Source organism: Athene cunicularia (genome assembly GCF_003259725.1).
Source record: "Athene cunicularia isolate RWA chromosome 4 unlocalized genomic scaffold, athCun1 chr4_part1, whole genome shotgun sequence".
NCBI lineage: Eukaryota > Metazoa > Chordata > Aves > Strigiformes > Strigidae > Athene > Athene cunicularia.
In genome coordinates this window covers 2,369,253-2,396,915 of record NW_020799098.1, presented here as the reverse complement: position 1 = coordinate 2,396,915, position 27,663 = coordinate 2,369,253, and the positions used below count along the sequence as shown (strand labels likewise).

Below are 27,663 nucleotides of genomic sequence, written 5' to 3'. Positions count from 1 at the left end.
ATTTTTTTATTATTTTTTTTTTTTTTTTTTTTTTGCAAAGTCTCATTAAACGCAGTTCGGAGAACCAGCAACAGTCAACGCAGAAACAAAACAGTAACGGAGTCGAGTTCAGAACACTTCTGGTTTGAATTCACAGTAAGAGCAGAGAGAGACCGAGGCGTCAAGAAACGAACAAAGGGAAAGAAAGCACAAGGCTGGGATTGAATTTACAGTCGGGTAGGTCCAAAACGTTGGACCAAGGGTCTAATGCAGAGGTCCTACACACAGACACAGCCTGCAGCTCACCCGGCAGTGGAGCGGCAGCGAAGAGCTCTGGCCGCTCCTCCGTGGGGCTTTTATTGCTGGTGAAATCAGACAGCAGGCTTGCTCAGGGGTGCCGGCTGGCCCAACCTGACGTTCTCCCATGGGGGGAGCTGGGTTTTGGGGGGACACCTATTGATCTGCTGGAGAACAGACGCAGAAGACAGGCGACTAAGCAACGTGCATCGATTTAGGATGAGGAAACCCTCGCAAGCATACTGCCCGGTGCAAGGCAAAGACCAAGAGGGATTCCTCTCAGCTCACAGCGTTTAACAGGTCCGAGTGAGTGCAAACGAAGACACCTTGGAGGAGCTCCAGCCCTGGGCTGGGCTCTGCGGGGACACCGCTGTGTGGAAAGGGACTGCATAGACACATTGGCCGGTTGTGCAGCATTTTTTTTTATGCACCGGTGGTAGAACACTTTTGCACCGGTGGTGGAGCTCTGCCTGCGCACGTTTTGCTCCCTTCAGCCGCTGGAAGGGAACCCACATGCCACCCGTGGGAAAAGGGGACCTTCTCCTTGGAGAGGGCTCCTCGGACAGCCTGGCTCTTAGGAATGGCAGAGCCAGCACCGTGGTCTCCCACTGATGTCTGGCTGACACCAAACATGACTTTGTGAGCTCAGACACCCCGGGGGACCCAGTGGTTCCCACACGGGTGAGCTAATGGAGAAGACCTCCTGCAGGGACTCAGTAACAGCTGTGGGATGGGCACCAGACAGGGCTGGGCCACACCTCCTGGGGACCCAGACTGTTGGTCTGCTGGATATGGGCAGCTTTGGGCTCTCCGGACTAATGGGGACTGCCAAGCTTAAACCATTGGTGATTATTTGGAGCCAGACTGGACCTCACATCCCTTTCCAAAGGAGGAGAGCCCAGGGTTGGAGCTATGAAGGTATTCAAGGGAACATTGGCTTGCCTGCAGGTATCAGAGTTGGGAATAGTCCCATTTAAATCTCTCTAGAAAAATCTATTGCTTTGTGACAGAAAGAAAAGACTTTCTGCCTGAGAAAACAGATCTGTAAAAGGGCTGTGAAAACACAACCCTGCATGTCAGAGCTTGTCCCAGGCTCCAGACCTGATACGATCCCCTTCACGGGGAGAACCAGGGAGGAAGCTTACCCTGAAAATGCAGAAGCTCATTTCTGGCATTGCCAGCAGTTACACTGCCAGCATGGAACATCCTATTGGGAAGCCAACATCTGCAAAGAGCTGGATGTGATTCCAACCCCTTGATACACTGGGAACCAGGTGGCATGGGTGCTGTGTGCCCCTACAGACCAGGGATACTCATACACCCCTTACACCCCTGTCTTTCCAGAGGGTGGAAGGACCAGGGAAGCCCCAGAGCTGGCTGTTGTGATGTGTTGCGAAAGCGCCATGGAATGATCTCAAGTGATTGAAAGCCACGGGGATGTCCTTCAGAAAGAAACAAGATTGCTCTTGGAGGTAAAGCAGGGGCAATCTAGCTGACATGGGAATGGTGGAGAGATGAGGATCAGTAGTCTAGAAAGCTGCTCTGAGGGCAGGATCAGGACACACCACTGTCAGTGGGGCCTTTGGGCTTCAGCTCTGGCTTGTTCAGACATATCTGGGAGAGGCACTGGCTGTTCCCAGGCCAGTGGGAATGGCGATGATCTAAAGGGAGGCAGGAGAGGCTGGAGAGCTGGGACAGAGGGGTGGCAGGGCACAGGCAACATGACGAGCAGATCTTTAGCAAGGGGTCTCGATGAAAAGTAACTCTATAAAGTGGCTTTCAAGGCTTGGGCTGAAGGGCTGGGTTAAAATAATGGCAAGTTGGACCTGCTCCCATCCAGGACAAAGTGAAGGCTGTCACTGCACATCAGCAGTTTTTCATGGTCTTAGGAGTGGAGTGGAGTGGAGAAGGCTCAGCACAGCTGGGGAGCAGAGGCATAGTGAAGAGGCGTGTGCCTGATGCCCAGAGCCACCCAAGCACCCATCCCCGGGAGCACTGTGGCCAGAGGAGCATGGGTCTCCCACTGGCCCACACTCCACTTGCCAAGGCTGGGACCACGTTCAGGAGCCTTCATGGAGCTAAGGTGGGCAGAGATGCCTTCAGCACCCCAAGCAGGAGAAGCAAAAACCACAGTGCCTTCACCTTGGAAGATGGTTCCCTGGTAAGGAGGGTGCTGAGGATGCCCTGGCATGAGCTCGGGAGAGGACACCAAGGCGGCAGCCAGCAGGACCACCAGCCCTCAGGATACACGTTGTCCTGGCCAGTTCACACTGAGCCAGAACAAGCCCTTGACTGGACCCTGTAGCAATATCTGCTGCTAAACTGGAGGAGACCCGTCACCCTGAAGACCTGTGTAATTGCTTGGCATGTATCCTCTCTTCTCCCCAAGAAAAAAGGGGAATTGCATCCATCCTGCCTCCTGGGAACAGCCCCCTGGCCCGCACTCGCTCTGGGCAATGTGTGGAGCTAATTGGCATGGCCATGGAAGATACTGGTGTAACCAACTGGGGACAATCTGCTCACACAGGAACTCCTTTCTACCTTATCCTATCTAGCACAGGAAATGCCTCTCATGGACCTGCAAATGTTCCCTGTTGGAACACAGGGAAATCCAAGCCCTCTCCTGTCCCCTGACAGCTTTTATTCCCATTTTCCAGCCTCATCTTCCCCAGGAAGGACGGGAAGCAGCTCCAAGCATGCAGTCCAACGCCCTCCGGAGATCTTTGGTCATGTTGCTCATGAGCTCGCTGTCTTGAGCAAGCTATAAAGTGCCACTGTGAGGGGCAGGAGTGGGGTGAGTTGGTCCTTTCCATGGGCAGAGCTCATGGGCAGCAGGGCTCAAGGGGGTCACCTCTGAGAGCTGCTGTCTGCAAGGATTTTTTGGGGGACACAAGGATGGGCAGAGGGGACTTCAGCCTTAACCAGGGGACGGTTGCAAATCCTGGCTCAGTGTGACAGCAAGCATTGAAAGAGGACAGTGACACCAGACTGCTCTGTTGGGATCCCAAGCGGATTGCTTTCCTGGGAGGTGCTGAGCCCCCCCATTTTCACTGCAGCCAGCAAAAGCTCAGGGGGTGCCGAGCACCTTCTGTATAGCACTAAGCCCTCAAACACAGCATCAGCTGCTACTGTTCATCCCGCTCACCAATATAGAAGCCACAGAGCTTTCTTGTCTCTTCATTTAATCATTGTATGTACAGAGCTGGGCTGTTGTTTACATCCAAGTACACTTGTCTCCGTATAACGTAGCAGCATAAGAGCAACAATTCGATTCCTATTTTGAGTGTGGAATTCCGGAGGTGATCTCCCTCCGGCATGATGCCAGTGACAGCAGGAACGGTGCAGCCGGCTGCCACGAGACAGTGGCAGAAGCTAAGTGGGACTGTGTGAAGCACAACAGCGTGCAATGGTTGTGGCTTTCATCCTCAGGGTGAGACAGGAGTGCTGCCTGCGTGCAGGGAACTAGCCCAGCCGGGTCGGTATCTTACAGTGACAGCAACCAACTTCAGTATGACGGTGGAGCAAAGCAACCCCACTCACGGCAAGGGGTAAGAAGGGCTGCTTAGGCCCACCCTGGCACCAGGATAGCCTGCTTAGCCCAAATCCTCATGCCATGTGGACATGCCTGGAGCATGGCTCAGTTGCTCGCACATGGGTGAAGTGCCAGTAGAGGTGTTCCAGGTCTTCCCAACACTGGCCTGGCTCTCCCATATGTCTTGGATGATATTGGCCAGCCCCATGTATCCGGTATCCCAGAGCATCTCTAATGTCTCTGGACCCCATGTGTGGGCAACTGACCTGAGAGCCTCATGACCATAGGTTTTGGTGTTGGCCAATGGCAAACTAGAGGTGACTTCTTGTTTCAGGAGAGACACTAACTATGTGCGAGATTTTGAGGGCAGCACTTGGAGAATTACACATGAGCCAGTATGTCACACTGAATCCCATCAGCTCCAGAGATGGCTGAGCAAAGGTGGAGGAAGCAGCTGAGTCAAGCCCAAACTCTGTGTTGAGTTTCATAGGACAGAAACATTTTATCGGCCTTGCCTGAGCCTCCAAGAAACAAGATGTCAGCCTCGTTGGCCATTTCCAGGATATGTCATCAAAATGCCAGGCTGGCACCCCTTGCATATCTTAATCCAAGGCTAAGACCCCAAGGACCTCAATGCAGACCTAGCTTGTGATGGGGGATTTTATCCAGTCGGTGGGTAAAAGTGTTAAGATCTGGGAAGAGCTGGGTGAGCTCCCACCTGGGCCAGATCTGAGCACAAACAACAGGAACCCATGTGTCCCACCATCATTTAACTCCACCTCTGCTGAGCAAAGGTCAGTCACCTCCAAGAGAGACTGGTTACCACCGTGTGGCCACACAGTGCTAGCACGTGGGAGAGGATGTGATGGGGAGCAGTGCATCCAGTGCCGGACCAGTGCCTCTTTCGTGGCAGTTTGGCTGGTGCACTTGCCAAAAACATCTGTGTTTTATATCACTGTAGCATAGCAGGGTGGTTTCTGCAGGACAACTGAGTGCTCGGGGGATGCTGGGTGAACCCCAAGAGAGAGAAACCACCAGCAGCAACAGCACAGCGTCTTAATAGGTGTGTGCAAGGCTCTGTGTAATCCAAGGAATGAACACGGTCGAGGTTGCTCGTATCTGGATCAAAACTCTAGATCAAAGTGATGCAGTGAAGAAGGTGAAGGGAGCATACCTTTACTCCTCCAAGGTGAAAAATTGCTGCTCCTGGTCCATCCCAAGGAGCTCTGCAGCCCCTGCTGGATGCACTGTGAGGCCATTGACTCCCTGGGTAGTCCAGCACCCTCCAACAGTCAGACAAATTCATATGCTTCCAGGTTTCACCGGGTCCATCAGGACACACTCATTCCTGGCACCACTGCAAAAAAGATCTAGGAAAAAAAGATGATGGAGCAAACCTGGCATGCTGGAGGGCTTGGCTGACTGGATCCAGGTGTGTGGGGAATCCAGACAAGCCCCTGCTTCTCCTGCCTGTGGATTAACAAGGAGCTCTGGTGAGAAGATGTCCCACAGGGTGATGCCAGCGTCCATTCCTCTTGAGTGTTAATGCAGTGGGGAACTGTGGTGTACACCTCCTCAACAGCAGATCCTTGAAACTCAATCACTCTGGGTGTTCTTGAGCCACCAACTGAAACATTGGTTTCTGCGATGGTTGATGGGGAACCAACCTCAATGTCAGTGGCACCAGGAGGATCAAAAGTGGAAATGAGCCTCCAGGTTATTGGACCCATCTTCTAGTGAGGGCACTTGCTCTTGGGTGTGCTTTTCATGTGGTGGTCTCAGAAACACCATACAACCATCTGAGACTAAGCCTCTTTAAAGAAATTGCCCTTTTGCCTAAAGACTCCTAAGCCCTTCACAAGCACAGATGCTTCCCAGCTGCTGTGGGAAGGAAGACAGCATGGGTTATCTGATGTGGAAAGAGAGGCATAGAAAGCTGAGTTGACACAAGACACCAGATCTCCAACCCTGACACTGTGGGATGTTTGACTCCACTTTGAAGGCCCAGTGTATGCAATGGAGGAAGCTCTAGGATTTGCCTGGCCAAGAATAAGTTTGCGCAGTGCATGTGGGTGTCTTCCTTGGCATGGCAAAGTCTACTGCTAGGTGGCACCGGCAGGCAGCTGCACTCCTTCCGTGCTGGGGTGCACGGGCTGACGTCCAAGAGCTCTGGAGCATCTGCAGGATTCACAGTGGGAGGCGTGTCCACACCCTTCAGGGAATAGATCTGACCTAGTTCCCCTTTTTATGGCTGGTGCTGGGAAGGGGGCTTAGCCTGAGCTGTCCTGGTGTTTTCCAGCCTGATGGGTTGTGTCTTCCTCCAGTTCCAAAGGCACAGGCAGAAGCGGTGGGAAGAGACATGTACCATCAACTGGGATCTTGAAATGCCCCGGTCTCATCGCACATCTCCATTTTCTACAGCTCCAGGGATCGCTTCCAGCCACTGACAGTTCCTGCCCAGTAATGCTGTCTGTTGACCTTGGCTAGAGGTTGGTGGGACTAACTGAAGTCTCCTCTCTCCTGCTCAGCTTCTTTGCTCAGTCTGGAGCTCACCACAACGGTGCTTCATGCCAACTAAATGTCAGACCTGGTGATGGGGAGGGAGGAGCTTTCAGGGGAAGTAACATGGAAAATGAGTAGCTTCAGAGCTTTTGTTTGGAAGGTCTTCAGCCCCTCAACGCCCTGAGGTTCTCTCTTGGTATGCAGATGAAACGTGATCTCGCCAAACTCTCCCTGAAGTCACCTCACACAGAGATCCCAAGACGTCCTAGTGGTAATTCTGGCTTTGTTCTTCTAGCTGCTCCCCAGGGCAAACCCCCCAAATTCCCACTTGCATTGGTCCTTTGGCCACTGCCTAATCAGTGCAAACTCCACTTTGCAGCATTTTTCACTCTTTGCTGTGGGTCACGGTAAAAAAATGTCCGTGAAAGGGAGAGCCAGACCCACCTTGCCCACCTTTCAAAGCTGAATGCTGGTTTTTGATGCCTGCACCGTTATTGGTGACTGTGCATATAGGATTTGGTTATTATTCTGCCAGGGCATAAGCACTTGCGTGATCTTAAGCATTTTTCCTTCTTATGACTGTTTTCATGCTCAGAGTTAGTAGCAGAATATTTTCTTAAGCTAGGCCTGCGTTATCTCTGTCCCTGGAATATGTGATGCCACGTGGGATTGCTATGGATGCTGTTTGAAACGGCTGCACGGAAGGCTAATGCTCACCCCGTTGCAATCTAGCGGTAATGCTGATATGCGCTCACTGCAACTCCTGAGTGAGGCTCAGATGCCATTTTTAAAGTAGACCCTGGACCGAGAGAGTGCACTGAAGCATCACTCATTTGAGAATGGGATAGCACACTTGCCCACTCTTGAGGCAAACTGCTAAAGCTTCAGTTTGCATAAACATCCTGCCAGGTTTGGAGGCTTCCCCAAACCTTGATTCCATTGACTTTGGGAAGTAAGAGGGCTCTTGGGAAGGGAAACTATCTTGGATTTCCAAGGGTTTTTGTCTTGCTGTAACCAGCTTGTGTATGTGGTAAGAATAGGGGGACCAAGGCAAGGGTGGGAGGGTGTTTCTGCTCCTAGGGTTGGTCACAACCCAGGAGAGGTGTGGAACTGCAGAAAGAAACCACAACAAAATGAAAACGCAGCATATGTTAAGCTCTGCTGAGCCCCCAGAGAGGCTTCTGCTGGGCAATAATTCCTTGCTGACTTATGTTACCAGGACAGGCTTATCCTGCTCCTTAAGGATGTCCTAACCTCTTGCAACCATGGTAGCTATGGGCTGGCAAGAGGGAGTCATCTGGTAGAGATATGTCTGGTTTCACTGAAATCAGTGGCCAACCTCCCACTGACTTCACTAAGACCACTGTCTAGACAGGATACTTGATGCAGAACAGTGAGTTTGCTCATGATCCCGAGAGCTTTGCTCTGTTAGCCAATGTGGCTAAAAATGCCCTGAAAAAAAAAAACCTGCCACTTTGAACTGTTTTGCTGCGCATAAATGCTTGGAAAACCAAAGAAACCAAATATAACCCTCCAAAACAACCAACCAAAGAGGGGTGAATTGTAGGAGAGGGGATGGCAGCCTCTAGCAAAGTAACAGTCACGGCAGATTACAAAAGAGCCAATTGACCCTCACCAGCTGTACTAGGAAAAAAACCAAAAGAGATGTTGCATTATTGATAGAAAAACAACGCACATCCACAGTTATTTTACCTACAGAGCACAGAAGTATAGAGTAAGGGTGATGGAGCTTGATGCGAGTAGACTCACACCGCTCCTATGGTAGCGTATTATCCTTCGGAAGATCACTGGCTTGAGTAGGTAGTACATGCACAGCAATAAAAAAAATGACGTTGTATTGTCTTGGTCCCACCTCAGATCTCAGTGGACTCTATTCGCTCAAGTCTGGAGGGAGTCCATGGTTTTTTCTCTTCAGTGTGTGGGGGGCTGGTGGCCTTTGTGTTCATCTCATTCACCTTGTGCTCCAGGAGCTGGTTTTTCTGGTACATCTCCACATAGTTCAGTTGCAGCTGCTTCTGGTACTTGATGACTTTCTCCTTCTCTTCTTGCCATGTGCGCCGCTCCTCCTCGAAGTCCATCACCTGCTGCTCCCGCTGCTGCCGCTCCAGCTTCAGCTCCGTCTGGAGCCGCTCCACTTCCTTCCGCAGTGTGTTGACGCTGTCCTCGCTCTGCCGCTGCATCTTGGCTTCATCACTCTCACAGGCCAGCGGATCCCGCAGCTTCTCACCAAGGTCCCCACCAAAAGGTCCTGGAGGTCCCATACTGGCAAGTGTCCGCTTCAGGCCAGAGACCTCGAGCTCACAGTGGTTCAGTTTTTCCCTCAGCACCTGGACTTCACTCATCTTCCGCTGCAGCTCACTCTCACAGATCTCCAGGTTGACGCTCTTGGAGCTGTAGGAGTCCTTCAGGGTAAGGATCTGCTCCTCCTTCTCCCGTAGGAAGTTCTTACCTTCTTTGAGCTGTGTCCGCAGTCCCACGATCTCGTTCAGCTTCTGGGAGACATCAGCCTGGGAGTCCTTCAGCTGCTGCTTGAGCAGGGAGATCTCACCTGCCTTCTGGCACACCTGTGAGCAGAACATCCATGAGGCAGGAGGAAGCAGCAAGGAGCCACCACGGCTGCTTGTCCCCCACGCTGCCCATGAAACATCTCCATGGCCTCAGGTTGGCAGGAGGCTCAGGTAATGGAGGGGACAGCCAGCAACGATGCTTCAGGGCTGAGCTTCAGCCTTCACCAGGACCCAGACCGTGCCAAAGACCTAGAGGTTATCCCCACATTTTTGGGGGAGATTTGGTATTTCTTCCTGGTTCTCAGGGACCTGATGCTTTTCCCAGTTGGAGTTGACCAAACAGCAAAGCTAAGTGCTGTGGTCCTCACCAGTGGTGAGCGGACACCGATTCTTCCCTCCCTGCATTCATCTTACTCACCTAACCACAAGCCCGCGGCGCTTGACCCCAAACCCTCTGCTCTCAGCAGGAGTCTTCCCACTGACCTCAATGGGATCTGGACCTTGAACAAGCCCGAGACAGAAACATCTCAGACACAGAGACCACCCGGGCTCTCCCCGAGAGAGCAGAGATAGTATATACTACTTACTTGTCCTATGATGCTTTGATTCCCCAAAACTTTTGAAGAACCCAGTTGACTAAATTTTAGGGTTCACTTCACTGGGGACATTCCAGGGACTGGTAGCTATTTTAATTCTTTTGGGGCAGGGCATGAAGCGTGACAGCCCCTCTGGCAAAGATCAGGGAGAGAGCTGCAACCCACCCTTGCTGAAATGGGACTACCATGCACTGTCCTTGGGCACTGGAGTTTCAGGAGTTTCATCCTGATTAGCTCATGTCTCACCCGTGTGGAAGGGTACACAATTCTAGTGGAAATACCCTTGCTGCAGTGTGTATTTGCATTACGTAGGTGTCACCATTCGATATGACACTCCTCTGCACCTGTGTAGTCCCCCAAAAGTGATAGTTGCATGAATAAATGTGGATATTGAAAGCTAACCGTAAAAATGACCAAACCCTAATTTTCCTGTGAACTCCATAGTTTTCAGGGTTCTGCACTGGCAGATCTGATCTGTCTCCTGTGAATGATTGCAGAGACAAACATCCCTACCTGTGCTGGCAGGAGACTGGGCTAGGAAGAGGCACCAAGGAACCATGAGTGATCAGAAAGGACAGGCATAATTAAAAATAGATTTGGTAGCCACCTCCAGAACAGGGTGTCCCATCCTCCTGAATCTCCTGTCTCTTGTCACACATGAAATGCTTTGGCCTTTTCTCCCTCCTATGGTGCTTGCAAGGTCCCTTGCTGCTCTGCTCTAGTTAGGTCAATGCAGATGCTCCTCTTCACTGCCTTCCTTGCAACCTCCATCTTTCTCTGCTATAGAGGACTTGCCTGGTGCATAATGTTGAGCCAGACCCTGCAGCTCAGCTATTGGGACACCCCAGTGCTCAACTGTTCTCAATGGCTGAAGGGCTGGGAGATGTACCCAGTCACTTCCTACTGATAGCAGCTTTCCCTGGAGCTGACAACTGTGGTGGTTCCCCCTGCAGACCTAACTCTGTGAGTACTCACATCCCCACCGGCACTTGTCTGCAGCAGGAGCAGAGTTGTGTCACGCTGGTTTAGCTGTAGTTAGAGTGGTGTAGTTACTGCTTAGCTAAAAAACTGCACAATTTACTGAAAGTGCTCTCTGTGGGCTAGCTCTTCCCAAAAGGCAGAGAAATACATGATGAACAACAGCTTGGATAGGAATCAATTTGCAGATTAAAATACTTAAATATAGGCCTCTACTTGGGTGCCATGGAGATCTAGGAAATACAGTCCATGGAGCCTGGAGAGGAAGTCAACAAGTCAACAAGAGTAGGTACCTACAAATTTTAAGTGTCTTGATCCACATGCCGAATCCCTGTCTTTACATCAATATCACTGGCTTAGCTGTTGCAGACAGAGCTGTAGCAGTGAAGCGAATAATCAAAAGCCCATCTGCAGTTTTACTGGTGCAAAATGAGGGAACTTTCCAGACCAAACTTGTTGGAAGAAACTAAAGACCTGGGCAGAGCAGCTGGCCAAAGGAGGCATCATGTGGGACAATGCAGCCTCCGTGTTCTGGGATATAACTTGCGGGGATTTTACAGCAAGCCTCTAATAAGCTCTGCTGAACATCTGCAAATAGCACATTTCAGAGCCTGATTAATCCCAGCTTCATTGACTTTCCATCAGGATTAGCAGAATAGGGTCTTCTTGATTCTAGAGCTACATGTTGCCTCTGCACTCTTAATAAATTTAAAGTTTCTAGCCAGTCCATGAAAGGATTAAAATTCTTCACATGATCAAGCTGAAAAAAAAAATGTTAGTACTGGCTATACAAACAGACTTTGATAAAATGGTCTAAAAATAGAAACAGTAGAAAAAAAATACGTAAGGCTCAAAAGGAGAACTAGAAAGAGGAATTTGCCTTTCAGCCTTTTAAGAGAGATAAACTTATTAGCAACTGAAAACTGTGTGTTACAGTGGAAAGCATGAGGTAGACTTGGCTGTCGGTATCATTCTTGGCTCACTGGCTTTATATCTTAAATAAAAAAGAAAATCAAATATTTGAAAAGCGGTTTCAAGGTTTGCCCAAACGCAGATGTTAGAAGAATTTAATTAAAACAGACTTAAACCTCTTTTGGGGAGGCACGAATACCTGTATGGAAAGACCTGTATTCACTGAAACCGGATTCAGATGTCACACACTAGAGTCACCTGCCTGGGAAGCCAAATTATTAACCAGCACAGGAGGTGTGCACAAAACATTTTAGTCTAATTCAAAACTGCGGGCTTAGGACTCGGACAAATGAAGAAGTGACTGAAGTGTTACCTGGAGGCCACCAACCCATAGCCATTGTCTGTGGGGCCCACCGATGGCGAATGGGAGGTGTTTTTGGCTATCAGAGCCCTTAGTGCAAACCTCACTCAAGGTCAGTGACAACAAGGCTCTTACCTCCCACTTGGTCTCTTCAATCTTTGGGAGAAACTCAGCCTGTTCCTTCTTGAAAGCCACAAATTTCTTCTCCAGCTCCTCTCGCTGCTGGAGGAGTTGTCCCATATCATCTTGGAGTTTTTTTTTCTCTTGCTGGAGCTTGAAGATTTGGAGCTGCAAGGCCTGCTGAGCCCGCTGTGCTTTTTTAGAGACCTGTTGCAGTTTGTTGGCATAGTTTTGCCTCAGGTCCTCCATTTCCCTCTCCCAGATCTTCTGCTTCTCCTCGAACACTTGGAAGATGGCTGCCTCGCTTTTGTCCAAGTTCCTGCGCATCTGGAGAACCTCCTGCTCCTTCTCCCACAGCCGGTCTTCCAAGTCTTGGATGATGTCGTCTGTTGAAGGCGAGTGGAAAGGCATCGTTTCGTTGAGATGGTTCAGTCTGTTGAACGAAGAGGTGCTCTTGCTCGAAGACCGCCCGCTGTCTGAGGTAGATATCCCGTTGTATCCCACGATGTTCTTGTCCACGTAGGTTGTACCGATGCGGTTGATGTGGCTCGTGGAGGCGCTCATCGGACCCACGTGCTGGCTGTAGCCTGTCCCATAAGTGGGCAGGCTCGTTAACGAGTTACGGCCTGAATCCGAAAGGCCCCCCACTTGGTTTGTAGTCCTGTTAAGGCTGCTCTTGTCGAGTCCACTTTTGGGTGCGGACGGGCTATTGCTGTTGGCATGGTTCAAGCTCTTTCTATTCTCTGTTACTCCGTTGCTCTGCGGCGGGCAGAGGTTCTGCATGGAATGGAAGTTTTTAGGAACTACTGGTTTAAAGGCTGAGGGTCTAACTAAGGGCTCATTGCTCTGCAAAAGGAAAAAGGACCACGCATCAAACACAGCAGGAAGCTTGGTAACAGCACACAAAAGAGACACATCAGCGCACGGTGGGGTTGACGGAACTAAGATGTCTTGGGCTAGCTCCATAGTTCTCAGCCTTATTACACCTTGGACCATTTGGGATTTAACATGAGGGACCTGTGGCCTCTCACAGGGCAACACTTTCCTTTGTCTCAACTGAAAAATAAATCTTGACTCACCCCAAATCTGTGTGATTTTTCCCTAGAATACTCCTTGGGTCCTCTTAGTGCTCTTTGCAGGAAGGAGGGCTGCCCCCTGCCTACCAGACTTGATCAAAACAACTCTGATTTTGGCAGATTATATTGTGAAGGACCTCTAGCATTGAGGGTGCATTGCCCATTTTCTGAAAACTAAACTGAACCCTCGGATTAGCAGCTGATTTGCCCCTGGAGCATCACGTTTCCCTCCTGCCAGCACTCATCTCTCCCCTGTGTGGACATCATGTCCTGCTTATGGTTGGACAGGAGTAGGTAGGAGCTGTGACTCCAGCCATTGGTGGCCCAAGTGCAGCAACACTAGGCAAGGAACATGCTGAAGCTGCTCTTCATTTGAATGTTTGTGTTTTCTGTGGGCACAAGCAATGCTGTGGGGAGAATGGACCACAGCTGTAAGGGATTTAGAAAGGATTTTAAAACCTTGCACATTCCTTGCCCTGTGAATGGACCTAGAGAAACAAAATCTTCCTCCAAATGGGACTGAATCTTCCCTACTGCAGCTTGGGCTTCAGGTGAAAATTAACCCAGAGGAAGCCGCTTTGTATTATCAAAGATGTTTTGAAAATGCCTTCCAGGAGAAACAGAACGAGCCCTGGTGAGCATGCAAGGTTGGAGACCAAAACCTGGTTCCTGGCATATGGGACTGAGATGGACTACAGGGGCTGGTGGATTAACAACCCCGGAGAGAAGGCCACCAAATGCTGCAGAAATGCTACTGCACAAGGTAGCATCCCCAGGACACAAATTACAGACGTTGCTGGAGCAGAGCAGCAGGATATATAAAACACTGCTGGCTGTGGGACTCTGCTCCTCCAGGCCTGGGAGGTGTTTGCTTCCTGAAGCCAATATGAGCCACAAGAACTGGGCTTGGATGGATGATAATGCTCCCAGGGGTAGTTTTCAAGCCTTGTCAACTTGTCCCTCACAAGAAGCACTGGGATTTTGAACAGATGCTCATAGCTGCTTTCAGACACGTTTTGGTGGCAGTGGGCTGTTGGATATTGTCTATAAATGGTACAAAACATAAGAGTGGGACCAGATGCTGGAACTACTGAAACAAGAGTGGACTCAGCTCCCTCCCCATCAATCAGGGAGGTAGGCAGAGCATCTCAGGTAGGTTGGAATAGCCAGTGACTTAAATACAATCTTAATGAGCCAGAAGCTTAGCTGTGGAAGACTTGTGATCATGCTCTTGGGTTCCTCAAGAACTAACATTCCCCTTTGCTTAATCCTCTGAAAGTAATAAGAATTACATTACCTGTGCATAAAAATCATGCCATCTACACCATAAGAATTAGACTGTCAGGGCTGCACCCTTGCCCAAGGCTCCCTGGTCTGTGTTTTTAGAAATCTGCCGCAGCCATCAAGCTGCTCCAGAGGTGGGAATTCTCACCTGGTCTAGTTTGCCGGAGATTGGCAGTATCTTTGGTGGGTTACTGGGCTCTCGGTATTGGGGAGGAGGCGGCATGTTCTTCTCGTTGTTGGTGGTCACGTTCCCACAGATGTCCATCTTCACCTTCTCGCTCTTGCGCAGGTCGCCGTTGATGTAGAGGGAATTGGAGACCTTCTCCGACTTGTATGTCTTCTCCTCGCCGGAGTAGCGGTTGGAGATCTCACGCGTGGAGTACCCGTTGCGAGACCCCTCCGTCTGTCGGCCACTGCTCTGCGTCCGGGTCCCCACGCTCTTCATGGCGAACTCTTGGTCATTGGCAACTCCGCTGCCCACACTCCCCATGGTGCTCTGAGAGATGGGTTGGGAAGGCCGGGGAGCAAAACCGTGGAAGTTCTCCAGGCTGGGGTAGGTCGGGTCACTAAGAACGGGCAGTGTCTCTAGCGTGGCCATGGCAGCGCAGAGGTGAGGTGGAGGCACAAATCAGTGGCACTGGAGAAGGAGGAAAGGTAAGGGACTGTTAAAGAGATGCCTTTTATCTACCACACCCTTTGCAGGTTGGCATCATGCAGACATGAGCGAGTATCTGGGCTGGGTGATGCAAGGACAGAGGCTGTCACGTCTCAGTCTATGGTATGGAGCAGACGATGGGACAGTCCTTCCCTCTGTGACCCCCCAGCCCCCCTTGGAGGAGCAACACGCACCGGTCCCCCAAATCACTGCTATGCAAAAGAGTTTTAGTGGGCACAACATCAGTTAGATGTGACCGTTTGCGGTTCCTAAGCTTGAATTAGTTCTGTCATTTTTTCCCAGGTTTGGACAAGTTTGTGTTGCTGTGGGGTGGAAGGTTTCCAGCCCTGGCCCATCTGTAGGCTCATACATTATTGCTCCCTCCAGCACATCTCTTAGGGATGATTCAGCAGGGCTTAAGCAACACATTTTTCCATCTCTTCCTTGGGAGTGTTGTCCCGTGGACTTGAGCTTTTAAAAAGATGCTTTTGATCATGTGTCATCCTAAATTTTCTTTTAAACCTTGATTCCCCTACTCCATTTTATTCTTACCTAGGTTTGGCCAAAACTAGGCCATGGGAAGTGGATAAGATGCAGGTAATGGTTTTAAAAATGGGTGGGAACAGTCCTCACATGTCTGGATGCTCTTCCTCAGCTCCATCACCATTACAAACCCCAGTCCTGTGATTTCACCTCTGTCTTCATAGGTGCCCAGGTCTATTCTCATCTGTGTTTTGGGGAAATTCTGTAAATACTGGTGGTTGCATTGGTGCTGAATTTTTTATCATCTGAGGCAGTCAAGGTCCAGAGCTACTGGTGGTAAGACAGGTTTCATAAGGACAATTTATAACTGCTTAAAAGGCCTTTTGAAAGTCCCTTCTGAAAGTCCCAGCTGAAAATCAAGCTGGTTTTGCACTCTTGGATGCAGCAGTAAAGGATCTGGTCTGCACTGCCCCACTACCCGCCTCGAAGGTGATAAAGCCTCTGCAGTCATTCCCCAGCATAGACTGGGACTAGGGGAAGAAAAAAACAACCCATGGATTTATTTCTCTCAACAGAATTTCTTTAGTGAAAGAAACCCATGGGTTTTCCTTGATGGGTGTACCCATAAAATCCGAGTGTTGGGGAAGCTACTTCATGTTGAAGTGAGCTGGAGCAGAAGATGGAGGTCTTGCAGAGAGTGGCTGCATTCCCCACAATTCCCATTCCCTCTGCTGAGGTGATAACTCAATCCTCTGAAATGCAATCATACCCACAAAGGTGTAAATCTTATTTAAGGAAATAAAAACACCCACAACACATTTTTTTTCCATTGCCTCATTGAATAATGAAGGATTTGACTCCGTACCAGATAAGGATGTCGTTATCTGAGGGAAGGGCGAAGATACATTGCAAAATTTGGCTGATTTCAGTGAATCCTGGGGTCTCTGTATTTGGGGAAAGACTCTCACATTTCTGTTCAGTCACCTGAGTGTGCAGGCCCCCAGGGAGGATCTTTGTGTCCTCCCAGTGCCTCTCCAGAAAGGCTCAGCTCTCCCTGGAGTCCTGCCTCTTATCTGCCAGTCTGTACAGATGTCTCTGATACCTTCAGACTGGACACAGCTGAACCAAGCCTGGAGGAGCCAGGATGGTGACACGTGGACAGTTCTGGACAGTCAGCTGACCAGTGTCCACCTAGCCCTCCTGAGTGCATTGGCTTGGTCCCCATGGGCCAGGAAGGATGCTTTTTTTATACCACAGAATCATCTGGGTTGGAAAAGCCCCTGAAGCTCCTCCAGCCCAACCATGACCCTCCCCCTGACCGTTCCCAACTCCCCCAGATCCCTCAGCGCTGGCTCAGCCCGACTCTTCAACCCCTCCAGGGATCCCGGGGACTCCCCCCTGCCCTGGGCAGCCCATTCCAACGCCCAACAGCCCCTTCTGCACAGAAATCCTTCCTCAGAGCCAGCCTGACCCTGCCCTGGGCAGCTTGAGGCCATTCCCTCTTGTCCTATCGCTTGTTATTTTTGTCCCAGAAGCCCCCAGTTCCAAGTTTCCCAGGATAAACCATCCTGGTACTGTGGGGACTAAAGCAGGGTTTAGGAGCAGTGGGAGGTGCAGGTTTCCCCTGGGTAAAAGAGGGATAACAAAAGTAATGCCCTTTGGAGAGAGGTTCAGTGATGGGAGTGCTCAGGAGGGACTAGCTGGTAGAGGAGATGGAGAGAATCCCCATTTCAGTGGGGTTTTCCCTCTTCTTGGGGTAAGCTTGTTAAATCACCCCTCCCCAAGTAAAGCGGGAAAGCTGGGTTTATTTCTCTGGAGGGCTAGCTTAGGTCTAGAGCTCAGCTCTGATGTGGTGTCTCACAAGGTCTTGCTGTTTGCACTACTAATGAAAAAAAAAAGAAGGTTAAAGCAGGCTCTGTGCTGCTCGACTTTGCTTTTATTAAATGACATTTCTGGAGGCTTCTGCCAGGAACACTGCCTGTAGCCTTGTCCCTTTTTCCAGCATCCTGATCTTCTCAAAGAAAGATGCCCTGTCCAAAATACACCCCAAGTGTTGTGGGGCTGGTGGACAGACGTGGCAAACTGCTGCCCTAGAGGGAGAGGACACAGAGGTGATACCTACAGTGAGATGAGAGAGTGCCTCTGGGGCAGAGCAGGGTATGGAGGTTGTCCCAGGGGGAAAAACTGGTTTAAGAAGGTAGTCTGCTGAAGGCCACCATCCCAGCTGAACTGCTGTTGAGGTGTGAAGGAGCCTTCATGGTCTGAGACACACCAGATGTGCCCCATCATGGACAGGGGACAAGGCGGCTGTGAGGCAGAGGAGGATGTGCTTGGTGGTGTAACCTTCTCCATGCCCTTGTACAAGACCTCACCCAAGGTGGGTCCCCAGGGGACTTGCTGAACCACCAGTGATATGAAGCGATGAGCATTGGGTGAACATTTTGTAGTCACTGCTAATGGCCTTCCTGCAGCTTGGACCTTTGTCCCCCAACAGAGGTGTTTGCATGTCACTCACTGGTTGAGATCTAAAGGCCGAGCACCAAACGAATATCACACAAGCATCACACAGTGCAGTGTGGGGACCCGCTACAATCCAAACACGTACATGTTTATCAGTCCTGAGTAACAAAACCTCCACCAGCAGAGCGAAGTGTCTGGGTCTGGTCACGCGTCTGGCACACGACATTTGGACACATCTCTCTCCAACGCACCAAGCAGGACTCAAAGGCTCACAACTCCATTGCACCCTGAAGGCACTTTCCAGGGGACACCACCATAGACAGTTCATGAGTGCACGATGCCCAGGGATTAATCTGGGTGCCTGCTGGGCACCTGGAGACTTGGTTGGACTATGGAGCAATGAGGAGGGATGAAGAACACCCATCTGAAGCCACACTTAGCCCATGGTGCCTTTTGATTTTATTAGTCAAGGGAAGACTTTTTGTTCTGTTAATTTAGGAATAACCTGCCTTTCAGTGACCGGGATTTCTATAGGCTGTGTCTGTTTTCTTATGGGACACCAAGCCACTGTGGGAGGGATGCTGGAAGGTCTCAGCTCCAGATGGGGGAAAGGCAGTGACCACATCACCTCCGTGCAGCGCTCCCCAGCCTCTCTCAGCCAGCGGAGGGGAAATCCAGGTTACTTTTTCCTCTCTGGGTAAATTCCACTGTGACATTTGCACATTTACATTGACTTTCTGAGGGCAGGATGAGGTCACTGGAAAGTTTGATCCTTTAAAAAAAAAAAAAAAAAAAAAAAAAAAAAAAAAAAAGCCAAGACAACAACAAACAGAATGAGCTAGGGAAGACAAATGTCCTTAGTTGGGCAGCAGCCACAGCCTGGGCAGAGTCAGGGCAGTGTCCCCCAAGACACCTCAGAGGAAGGTGCCTGCTCAGACCCATGGTATCCCCATCAGTGCTCTTCACCATCAGAAAATCGCAGCCTTTCCCTGCCCTTGGGGACCCCCTGGCTCCCAGGCGGTGGCTTCTACATCAAGGAGGCTTCTGCTTAGGGCCATGACCCAAGCCCACCAGGATGTTGAACTGGAATTCCCGTTCAGTGCCAGCAACCCAAAACCAGGGGGGCTTTAGCTGCCTTCTTGGGATGTGGGATCAAAGCTGCACCACTGTGAAAATGGACCTTTTTCCTTTTATTTTTTTTTTTTTTAATTGGGAATCATCCAAGAAAATAGTCTGAAAAAAAATGGTTATTAGCTTATGTTTACTGTAAAGGCAGGATCTGATAAACAGAGCATACGGACAAGCATTACAAATATGTTATTAAGGAGATTCCAGAAGTGCCAACAGATCCCTGACAGTACATCTTTGTTTGCCAAAAAGGGCCATTTTTTCGAGAAAACAGCTCTCACTTTTGTATCTTCTAGCCAGCTCCAGTTCCAAGTCAAGTTTTACCTTGGTCATTCCTCAGGCAAAATCAAGTTTTGAGCACAGCAAGGTAAGGAATAATGCTGCCACGCTCTGGTGCAGAGCTGGAGGGTCATTTTTCCTCCTTCCAGCTTTGGAGGAATGAACGATTAAAAACTTCACCAGGACATTTCTCCTCCTTAAATCTCATAACTGCCTCCCTCCCATGGGAACACGAACTAAAGTTGGGTTTATGGGTGATTCCCAATGAGAGAAACAAGGATGCTGAGTCTGGCAGTCTGTGAACATACTGGGGCTGAGGGAAGCTGAATGGCTCACCTTTACCAGCATTTCATTCCCAAGTCTGTCCTTTAGAAGGAAAGAGGAGTTGCCTCCAAGCATGGCTGTACTTGGAAGAGACCCCAGACCATGGCAGCGGGGCAAAAGTGGCTTCCCCTGCTCGTGGTGGCATGGGGAGGCTCCAGACAGGTGGGAAACCAAAGCAGGAGTTTTAAGCAACCTGCCAGCCACTGCCCTTTCCAGATATTTTATTTTTCCAGATATTTCATCCCATCTACAGTGGTAAAGAGGCACCAGGACCACCTCACTCTTCATCCTCACCAGGCTGTCAAGAAGACACCAAGTCCATCCCACCTCCCGAGGAGGACCAGCTCTGCCCAAATCACTCCTGAGTGGCATCCATCCATCCATCCATCCATCCATCCATCCATCCATCCATCCATCCATCCATCCATCCATCCATCCCAGCAGCCACCACCTCTGAGAGCTGACACTCAGACCTTGCTGAGCTCTGCCCTTGGTCCAGTTCCCCATAGCCCCGTGTTTACAGCAGGAACCCAAGTGAAGGGACTTTCTGGAGACACAAAGGAGGAGAATGGAACCCTTCCAGATCAAACAGTGAACCAATTCCCTATTTCCCAGCATTACTGTGGTAATAAAAGATGAAAAGGGTTTATTTGTCTGCCTGGATCGATCCAAAGCACCTTTCCTCGTAGGCATCTCCACGCCAGCACCTTATCTAGGAAAGGTGCCGTGTCTCATTGGTACAGCCAGCCTCCTCTCTAACTGGGAACACTGGGACTTCACACAACGGTGCAGGGCCCCACCATCTCCATGTTGCACAACCTCCCCTTCCCATCCAGCCATGGTGGCCTTTTGGCCTTTCCCTCAGCAGCCCTGCCTTGAAGACAACAATATTTTTATGCCTGATGCAGAAAATCTGGGGTGAAATTTCCTTTTCCCAAATTGTGGTGAGTAAATTCTTCATGGCCACCACTTATCAAGGTTTCCTACCATGCCTGTGGCTCCGAGGGACCCCTAGATGCTATTGTAAATATAATAATCCATAAAACAACTGCACCTTCACACTTGCTTTACCCAAATGAATTAGCGAATGCCTTCCAGTTAGGGAGAAGAAAAATTGCTTTCAGATAAGCAGCTGAATGGTTAACTAAGCCTAGATTATGAAGGCCTGGCTCTGTTTCTGCCTGAGTAGGTTAACTGTTAACACTCTAGTAACAAAGGCCTTTGGGAGACATACCTAGGCACCGTGCCATGTGAGAAGAAAATCAGTCACTAGTCTTGGGTAGAGAGAGCTCCAGAAAACAGCCCGAATACAAGGCAGTGCCTTGGCACACGCACCATCCCAGGCATGTGGTCCTGGCAGGACGGGCAGCAAAGGCATCTGAAGGTCAAAAATTCCACCCCCCACCAATTTCAGTAACAGGTGTGCCCGTGACCTTCAACAGTCAGGTTTGTTTGCGTCTGTTTTAATGAGAAAGCAATTACTGACACAATGAAAACATGCATTTTGCGGGGAGGTAGGACCTACACCTGCACCGTGTTCAGGGCTCTGGTGGCTGTCTGGTTTGTTGGCAGTGGTGCCAAATCCTTACGGCCATGCTGGACCCAAACCTGGCCGAGAGCACCAGCTGGAGGAAAAAAGTCATCATGTCCTGGGGTGGTGCAGCAGGTTAGAAACAGCATAAAACAGGGAAAAAAACCTTTTTGCTGTGATCGTTTCAGCTTCTTCCAGAAAAATATATGGAGAGGGAAGGGAAGGCCAGTAAAGGTTAGCAGTGAGAAGACAGCAGACGCTGTAAGGAGCAAAACCACCTGTGTCCACTGAAGCATTAACGAGCCCTGGAGAAAAGCCACCACGGAAACCCAAGACCTGCTACCACTTTTGGCCAATATGTCCATGGAGGTATTTGAGTCTGGGTCTTAGCAAAGCTACCAGCACCTCAGAGGTTGTTGCTCAGGTTGGTGTGGACACCCTGTGTTCCCATGAGGCAGCTCTGGCAGCGATGGCGAGGTGAGAGCCCACCTCCTGCTCCCTGCCTGGGCTGGGGAGGGTGGACATGAAGGTCAGATGGACCCGCCTTACTCCTCAGTGCTCCCACCTTGCCCTGCGAAACGCACTGCTTGCCTTACTTGTACCACCATGCACCTCCCAGAAGGTTTTTATCTTCCCACCAATTAGTTTCAGATGTAACTTGCGGTCACATCCCTCTTCTCCAGGCTGAGCAAACAGCCCTCAGCCTCTCCTTGTACATCACGTCCTCCAAAAAGACCGTTCATCTCCTGCCCTGCCTCCTGTGTGTCATGGGCCATCACGTGCCAAATCCTTACGGCCATGCTGGACCCAAACCTGGCCGAGAGCACCTCTGCCAGGGTCAGTTCAAGAGGCAGGGACACGACCGCTCCCCTCCTACCCGACTCCAGTGTGTCGGCACCTCCTTTTCTCCTACACCCTTCTCAAGTTGCCTCGGTCTGAAGAGGGGAACAGAATGAGCCTTTCCTGTCTCTCACAAGCATTTTTTCCAGCCCTCAAGTAATTCTTGTGGCTCTTTTCTGCACCTCCTCCAACTCCTTTTCCCCTACTCTGACATCCTGGCTGCCAGGTTTTCCTCCACCACTGAAATATGGCACGAAAGCACTTGAACCTGTCTGTGAAAATGTACAAATCTTGGGCTTTTTGACCACAAGCTTTTTCCACAACCAGAAGCCAAATGATGTCAGACAAACAACTCCACTGCTTCCCTAGGGCACAGACCTCTCTTTTCCCGTTTATCCCCACCGAAGGAGATGGGAGCTTTGTGATGGGGAGCTTTTCCCCCCATTCAGGGCCAAAAAGCAAAGTTGGAGAGTCAAGAAGTGCCAAGTTTTTGTAGCTACCTTCAGACACCTCTTTGGCCATGGGGTTGTTACATGTCTGCACATCTTGCACCCCTCTGTGCTAAGGTTTTCTGTTTGCTACTGGGCTATGAAGAGAGGGACAAGCCCTCGGTGCAAGGGCAGACCCCAAACTTTAGCAGGACATTGCCTGGCATCTCCTACGGCTCAGCTGAGCTGCACTTTGAGCCTCGGCTCCTTTTGCAGCATGAGGGGTGTAGGGCTGTTGGACGGAGTCACTGCAGGTCTGTGCTGTAAGACACATCCAGGCTGGAGGAGTCCTATTGTTACGCTTTAAGAAGGTTTTAAAAGAGGCTCCTGGCTGCGATGAGCAGGGTGATGGCCTGCTCGGGACATTAGATTCTTGCTTTTGTTAATGCTAATTATAATATTAAGAAGGGTTGATTTGTTAGGGCTGTTTTCCAGTGGGATACATCAGTATTGCTCGGCTGTCCTGAACCTCTGACCAGGGCTCACAAGGAGGTGCCGATTAGGAGCTACATGGTGCTTAAGGTCTGCTGCTGGGTTTCCTTGCAAAAACACGTGGAAAGCTGTTTTTTCTCCCCAAGTCCCAGTGGTTTGAGAGAGCCCTGCGGTTTTTCCTTTGGAGTCAGACAAACCCCCTGGGCAACTGCAGGAATTGTGGCCCATAACCAGCTTTCCATTGAGTCCCTTCTGTGGGAGGGATCCCATCCGGATCTGCTGCTCGTCAGCTCTCTCCATGGCCTGATCCAGCTTACAAACCTGGCAGAAAGTCAACCCAAAGCTGCAAGCAGTTTGCTGCTGCGTTGGCAGCTTCCAGCCAGTTCACTGAGGACTCAGCCGGGACCACACACCCATGGTCAGGGTAGAGGAACGGAGAGCTTGGGCAGGAGAAAACCACCAGAAAGGGGTTTTGGAGACCTCAGCAAGGACCGGCTCCTGACTGCAGCCTGGGGTGCTTTGCAGGGACTTTTGTAGCTCTGCCCCTGAGCATTGAGCATTTAGCTAGTAGCAGGGAAGGCATGAATTCAGAAAGCAAAGCAACACCAAAGCCATCCTAGATGCCTTCTCCTGGGAGCAACCTCCATGTGTCCTAAGGCTGTTTCCTGTCCTGTCCTCTTGCAGGCATGCAACCATGGAAATCCATCCTGAAGCTCTGTGCTACAATCCCAGCTCAGGAGTCCTGCCAAGGAACACCCAATTCAGGAAGAAGGGGACCATCCTGCCCCTCTATGACCCCCCTCTTTCCAATGACACCTCCTGTCCCAGCAGCTGAGAGCACTCCGGGGTCCACAGAGGGACCCACAACATCCTCACAATAACTGGGCCCAGTTAAAAGCCATCAGCCCCCGCAGTACGTGGCTATTTCTGAGACACGAAGATCATGCTTTGCTTTTCTCTCCTGCAAATGTGACAGCATCGGGTGGGGGTGGCAGGATTCGGGGCAGGCAGGTCCCCATTTCGGGGGCTGCACTTTCTTGGGCTGCTGTGGGAAATAAAAGCAAGTGGCTTAGAAACATTTCCTTTTCCTTTCCGCCTGCTAATGAGATAATTACAGCCTTTTGTATTCTGGGAAACTACTTTCTCATTACGGGGGCGCATCAGCTATTTACATAATAAGCCTGAAACAAAAGAGATGAGATGAAAAGACCCAGGCGGCTCTTCGGGAGAGCCCTCCTTGTGCTACCGAGGGAAAGCCTGTGGGATGATGGCTTTCTCCATCCCTGAGGTCCCTCTGTGGGGGTCTGGAGTGGGTGGCAGCACTTGGTCCCCAGCATGGGATGCTCCTCGCTCTCAGCTGCAAGGGTCCCCAGGGTCCCCAGATCCAGCCCGACGCACTGTTATAAACCACCCATTGTGATTCCTGTTGCCCAAGGATTTGGGAGAGGTGGCCGTGGGTTGAGACTCCCTGTGCAAGTGGCGGGGAGAGCTGTATCAGCCTGACCTGATGTGGTTGGTTTATTTGGGGCTCGCAGAGGCACCTCGGGATGAGTCCTACCACCCGAGGATATGTTGGGTACCAAACTGCCCCATCCCTTGTCCCAGCTCCATGTCCCAGCTTGCCCAGGCCCCCAGCTGTGGCCAAGAGTACCAACCTGTGCCATCCCATGTCCCATGTCCCATTTCCCTGCCCCCACAGCTGGCTAAGGGACACTGGGTACCAAACTGTCCCATCTCACATCCCAGTGCTCTGTCCCCCCAGCTGGCCAAGGGACACTCTGTGTACCAAATTGTCCCCACCAGCCGGCCAACCCGCCACCTCCCTTCCTCAATAAAGGCCCCATTGTTCTCCCCCGACAAAGCCTGAATAGTGCAGTCTGCTCCACCTTCCCTGGCTAATCCTCCCGGTTTGCTATCAGTTTTCCTCCTTGGTTGGTTGACGTGTTTACAGGACACGCTCCACTGCCACCCCTCCCCATCCCCGTCCCCCAGGAAGGGAAATCATGGCAGAGCACAGCCGAAACCTCCGCCACAGAACACGTGGCCTTGGCTCCATTCCCTCATGCCCGTCCTCCTTCCCTCTCTGCTCCCCGGGGGTGCTCCTGGAATGGACACTCCCCTGTGTATGTGCCTCTGTCACACGCAGTGACACAACACCCCCCGTCTACATTCACTGCGCTTTGCTGCAGCGGCCGCACTCCTCCCCAGGAGGAGCGATGATGGTGAGGATGATGAAGAGCACCAGAGGTTTGTGCTGGGTCCATGTTTGTGGACCACGCCACTGCCTCAAAGCATCCCTCTGCAGGCACAAGGCTTAGAGAGCCTAACAGCTCCCTGGAAACCCCTTATTGACAGCAAAAATATCAGTAAATCAATCTGGGCATTCCTATTGCTCATCCAGAACAAACTGCTCTGCCTGTCCCAAACCCAATCCCACCACAGCTCCTCATCTCAGGGTGTTCCCAATTTTAATCCACAGGATTTTCTGGATCCAAAAGAACAGACAAAAGTGTGGAATAAAAAAAACAAGCACCTGGCAGGCTGCACCAGTCTTGAGCTTCTCCAGGAAGGAGAAAAATCAGAATTACTCTGAAGGCTGCAGCGAGGTGAGCAAAGCCCCAGAGAAAGCTTGGTGGGTGGTGTAACGTGGTGCTCTGCAATTTGTACGGGGTCCCAGGAAGGTTTTGCAGTCTCCATCCTTGGAGATTTTCAAGCCCTGAATGACCCAAGCAGGGCCTGGCCTTACAACTGAGCCTGCCTTGAGCAGAAAATTGACCTGGAGACCCCCTGAGGTCCCTTCCACCATGAATTATCCTGCCGTGGAGGATGGAGTGTTTGTCAAGCCACCCCAGGGATGTCCGCCAGCGTTGCCCTGGCTGGGGCAAGGGGGTTGTGTTGCTGGCAGAGTCCTCATCCTCAGGGGTATTTTCCCCCCTTTCCCTGGGCTGCTCTCAGAGCCCTGGCTCTGGATCCAGGCTGGCACCCTCCAGGATGCACCCGAGGGCAGATAGGAGGGATTCTCCATGACATGGCATGTCTGTCCCCATCGTTCCAAGGAGCAGAGATGCCAGTGGGACAGGATGGTTTAAAGCTCAGCCCAGACTGCCAACCCAAATCCCGTCTGTCCATCAGGAAGGGTTCAGACATGGTCTCACCCGCGCCCACTTTCCCCAGAAGATGCTCGGCACTGGCTGTGGGCTGGTCATTGTCCCCAGTGAAGCCCCAGTGACAACCACTGGTGGGAACACCCCAGCTTTGGTGGCACAAGGAAAACTCCCTGAATTCCCTCAGTATAGGGAAAGGGCGTTTTGACGGAGCAGCCTTGGTGCTGTCTGCGGGGCTGAGGGTCTGGGATGCTCCATGCTGCAGGCTGGATCACATGAAATCATCCCAGCCCTGCGTGCCTCAGTTTCCCCTTATTAAGGGGCTGCCTCCTGGGCGAGGTGGCTGGAGATGAGCTGCTGCCAGTTTAGCCTGTGGTGCTGCCTGATGGGTATTATTGCAGCAGGGGGGGATGGGGGAGCTCCTGGCCCATTGTAGCATGCGAGCTCGGTGCTGTTGTCCCCTGAAAGTCCCCCATGGGGAGCTACGTCTCTTGCCTGGAATGCCAGTGTCCCCCTGAGCATCCTCATCTGGCCCCACATCCCATATTTTGGGGATTCCTGTGTGATCTCCTGCTACAGACCCACTCCTTGGCCCCAAATGCCTCGTGGTGGGAACAGGAGAACCCCTTTTGCCAGCAAATCCTCCCCCTCTGCATAATTTAGACCCCAGCCCCGGCCTGTGCGTTGGAGAGAGGGACCTGATCCTGCCCTTTGGGGTGAGCCATCACCCCCAGAGAGGTGCCAAGCAGCCGTCCCCACAACCCCTGCCAGGCTCTGCCATCCCCAGGCCTTGCACAAACCTCTGTCCCAGCGGAAGGACAACAAGGGGACCCACGACCGTCTCCAACCCGCCACCCACGCCACCAACCCGGCCGTGATTTATCATTAACTTGCCCTGAGGAATTTCAAGGACGCGGACTCAGCCAGAAAAGTGCTCGCTCCTCCCCGGACACGGCGCTCAGAGGAAGCCCTCATGGTTGTTTGTCCCCACGGTGGCTTGTCCCCACCGCCAGTGTGAGTGCTGCTAACCAGAGTGGTGCCCCAAAACCCATCGGGGTGCAAGGTCCCAGTGCTGGTGGATGCCAGATGGATCCAGGGTGAGTTTATGGGGAGGGAAACTGCAGCTCTCCCCACCCTGAGCAACCCATCGCCATGCACCCCATCTGTGCTCCGACCCCCGGGCACAAACACAGCCCAGTGGGTCTGTCCCACCCCAAAAAAGCACCTGCAGTGAGTCCCACCAGCTCAGCCCCACAATAATTCGCCAAAAACGTTTCGTTCCCCTGCCTGGCCCCTTTCTGATCTCAAACAAAGACACCCAGTGAGAGGGGGAAGGAGAGGAAAGGAGAGAGCCCCCCAAAAGCCAGCACCCAGCAGGATTTACCTGGGCAGCCCAGGGGTGCATCCTCCAGCTCCCCATCTTCTGCAGGTCTCGAGGTTCATCGTCTCCCTGCTTGGTACCCCGGAAAATAAAACAAAATAATACCTGCAGAGATCAACCTGCTGCTGGGCTGGGGCCAAGGGCTGCACTTTGCTCAGTGTGATTGGACACTGCCGGCCTGTGGGATCTTAACTCTTTGTGCCCATCAGGGCGGAGATGAGCCCCGTGTCCTCAAATGGGGACCTTGGGGTCTGGTGGCTTGGGTTTGCTCAAATTGGGATTTGAAGGTCCGGTGGCTTCTTTTTGCTTAAATGGGGATTTTGAGGTCTGACAAGTTGGTTTTGCTCAAATAAAGGATTTTTGGAGTCTGATCACTTGTTTTTGTTCAAATGG

At 51.3% G+C, this 27,663-nt stretch overlaps 1 protein-coding gene across 2 annotated transcripts; it reads right to left on the bottom strand.

Annotated features, from left to right (window-relative positions):
• Window positions 1-13: 13 nt before the first annotated feature.
• LZTS3 (leucine zipper tumor suppressor family member 3) lies at window positions 14-27,663 on the bottom strand. 2 transcript variants are annotated; one of them, XM_026846637.1, is made up of 4 exons: window positions 27,274-27,663; window positions 14,314-14,802; window positions 11,821-12,582; window positions 14-8,895 (listed from the first exon to the last, which is right to left on the bottom strand). In XM_026846637.1, exons 2-4 carry the CDS (start codon window positions 14,761-14,763, stop codon window positions 8,185-8,187), a joined length of 1,923 nt encoding a protein of 640 aa, XP_026702438.1. In that variant the 5' UTR covers window positions 14,764-14,802; window positions 27,274-27,663; the 3' UTR covers window positions 14-8,184. The 2 variants fall into 2 exon arrangements, with proteins under 2 accessions (XP_026702438.1, XP_026702436.1); XM_026846635.1 differs by having other exon boundaries at window positions 11,821-12,651; window positions 27,274-27,659.

Excerpts from the sequence above, each read along its gene's own strand:
- LZTS3 (XM_026846635.1), bottom strand. The coding sequence starts at position 14,763 with ATGGCCACGCTAGAGACACTGCCCGTTCTTAGTGACCCGACCTACCCC. Across the intron at positions 12,652-14,313 it reads TCTCCGGCAAACTAGACCAG|AGCAATGAGCCCTTAGTTAG; the intron begins GTGAGAATTCCC and ends TTCCTTTTGCAG. Across the intron at positions 8,896-11,820 it reads TTGAAGAGACCAAGTGGGAG|GTGTGCCAGAAGGCAGGTGA; the intron begins GTAAGAGCCTTG and ends TTCTGCTCACAG.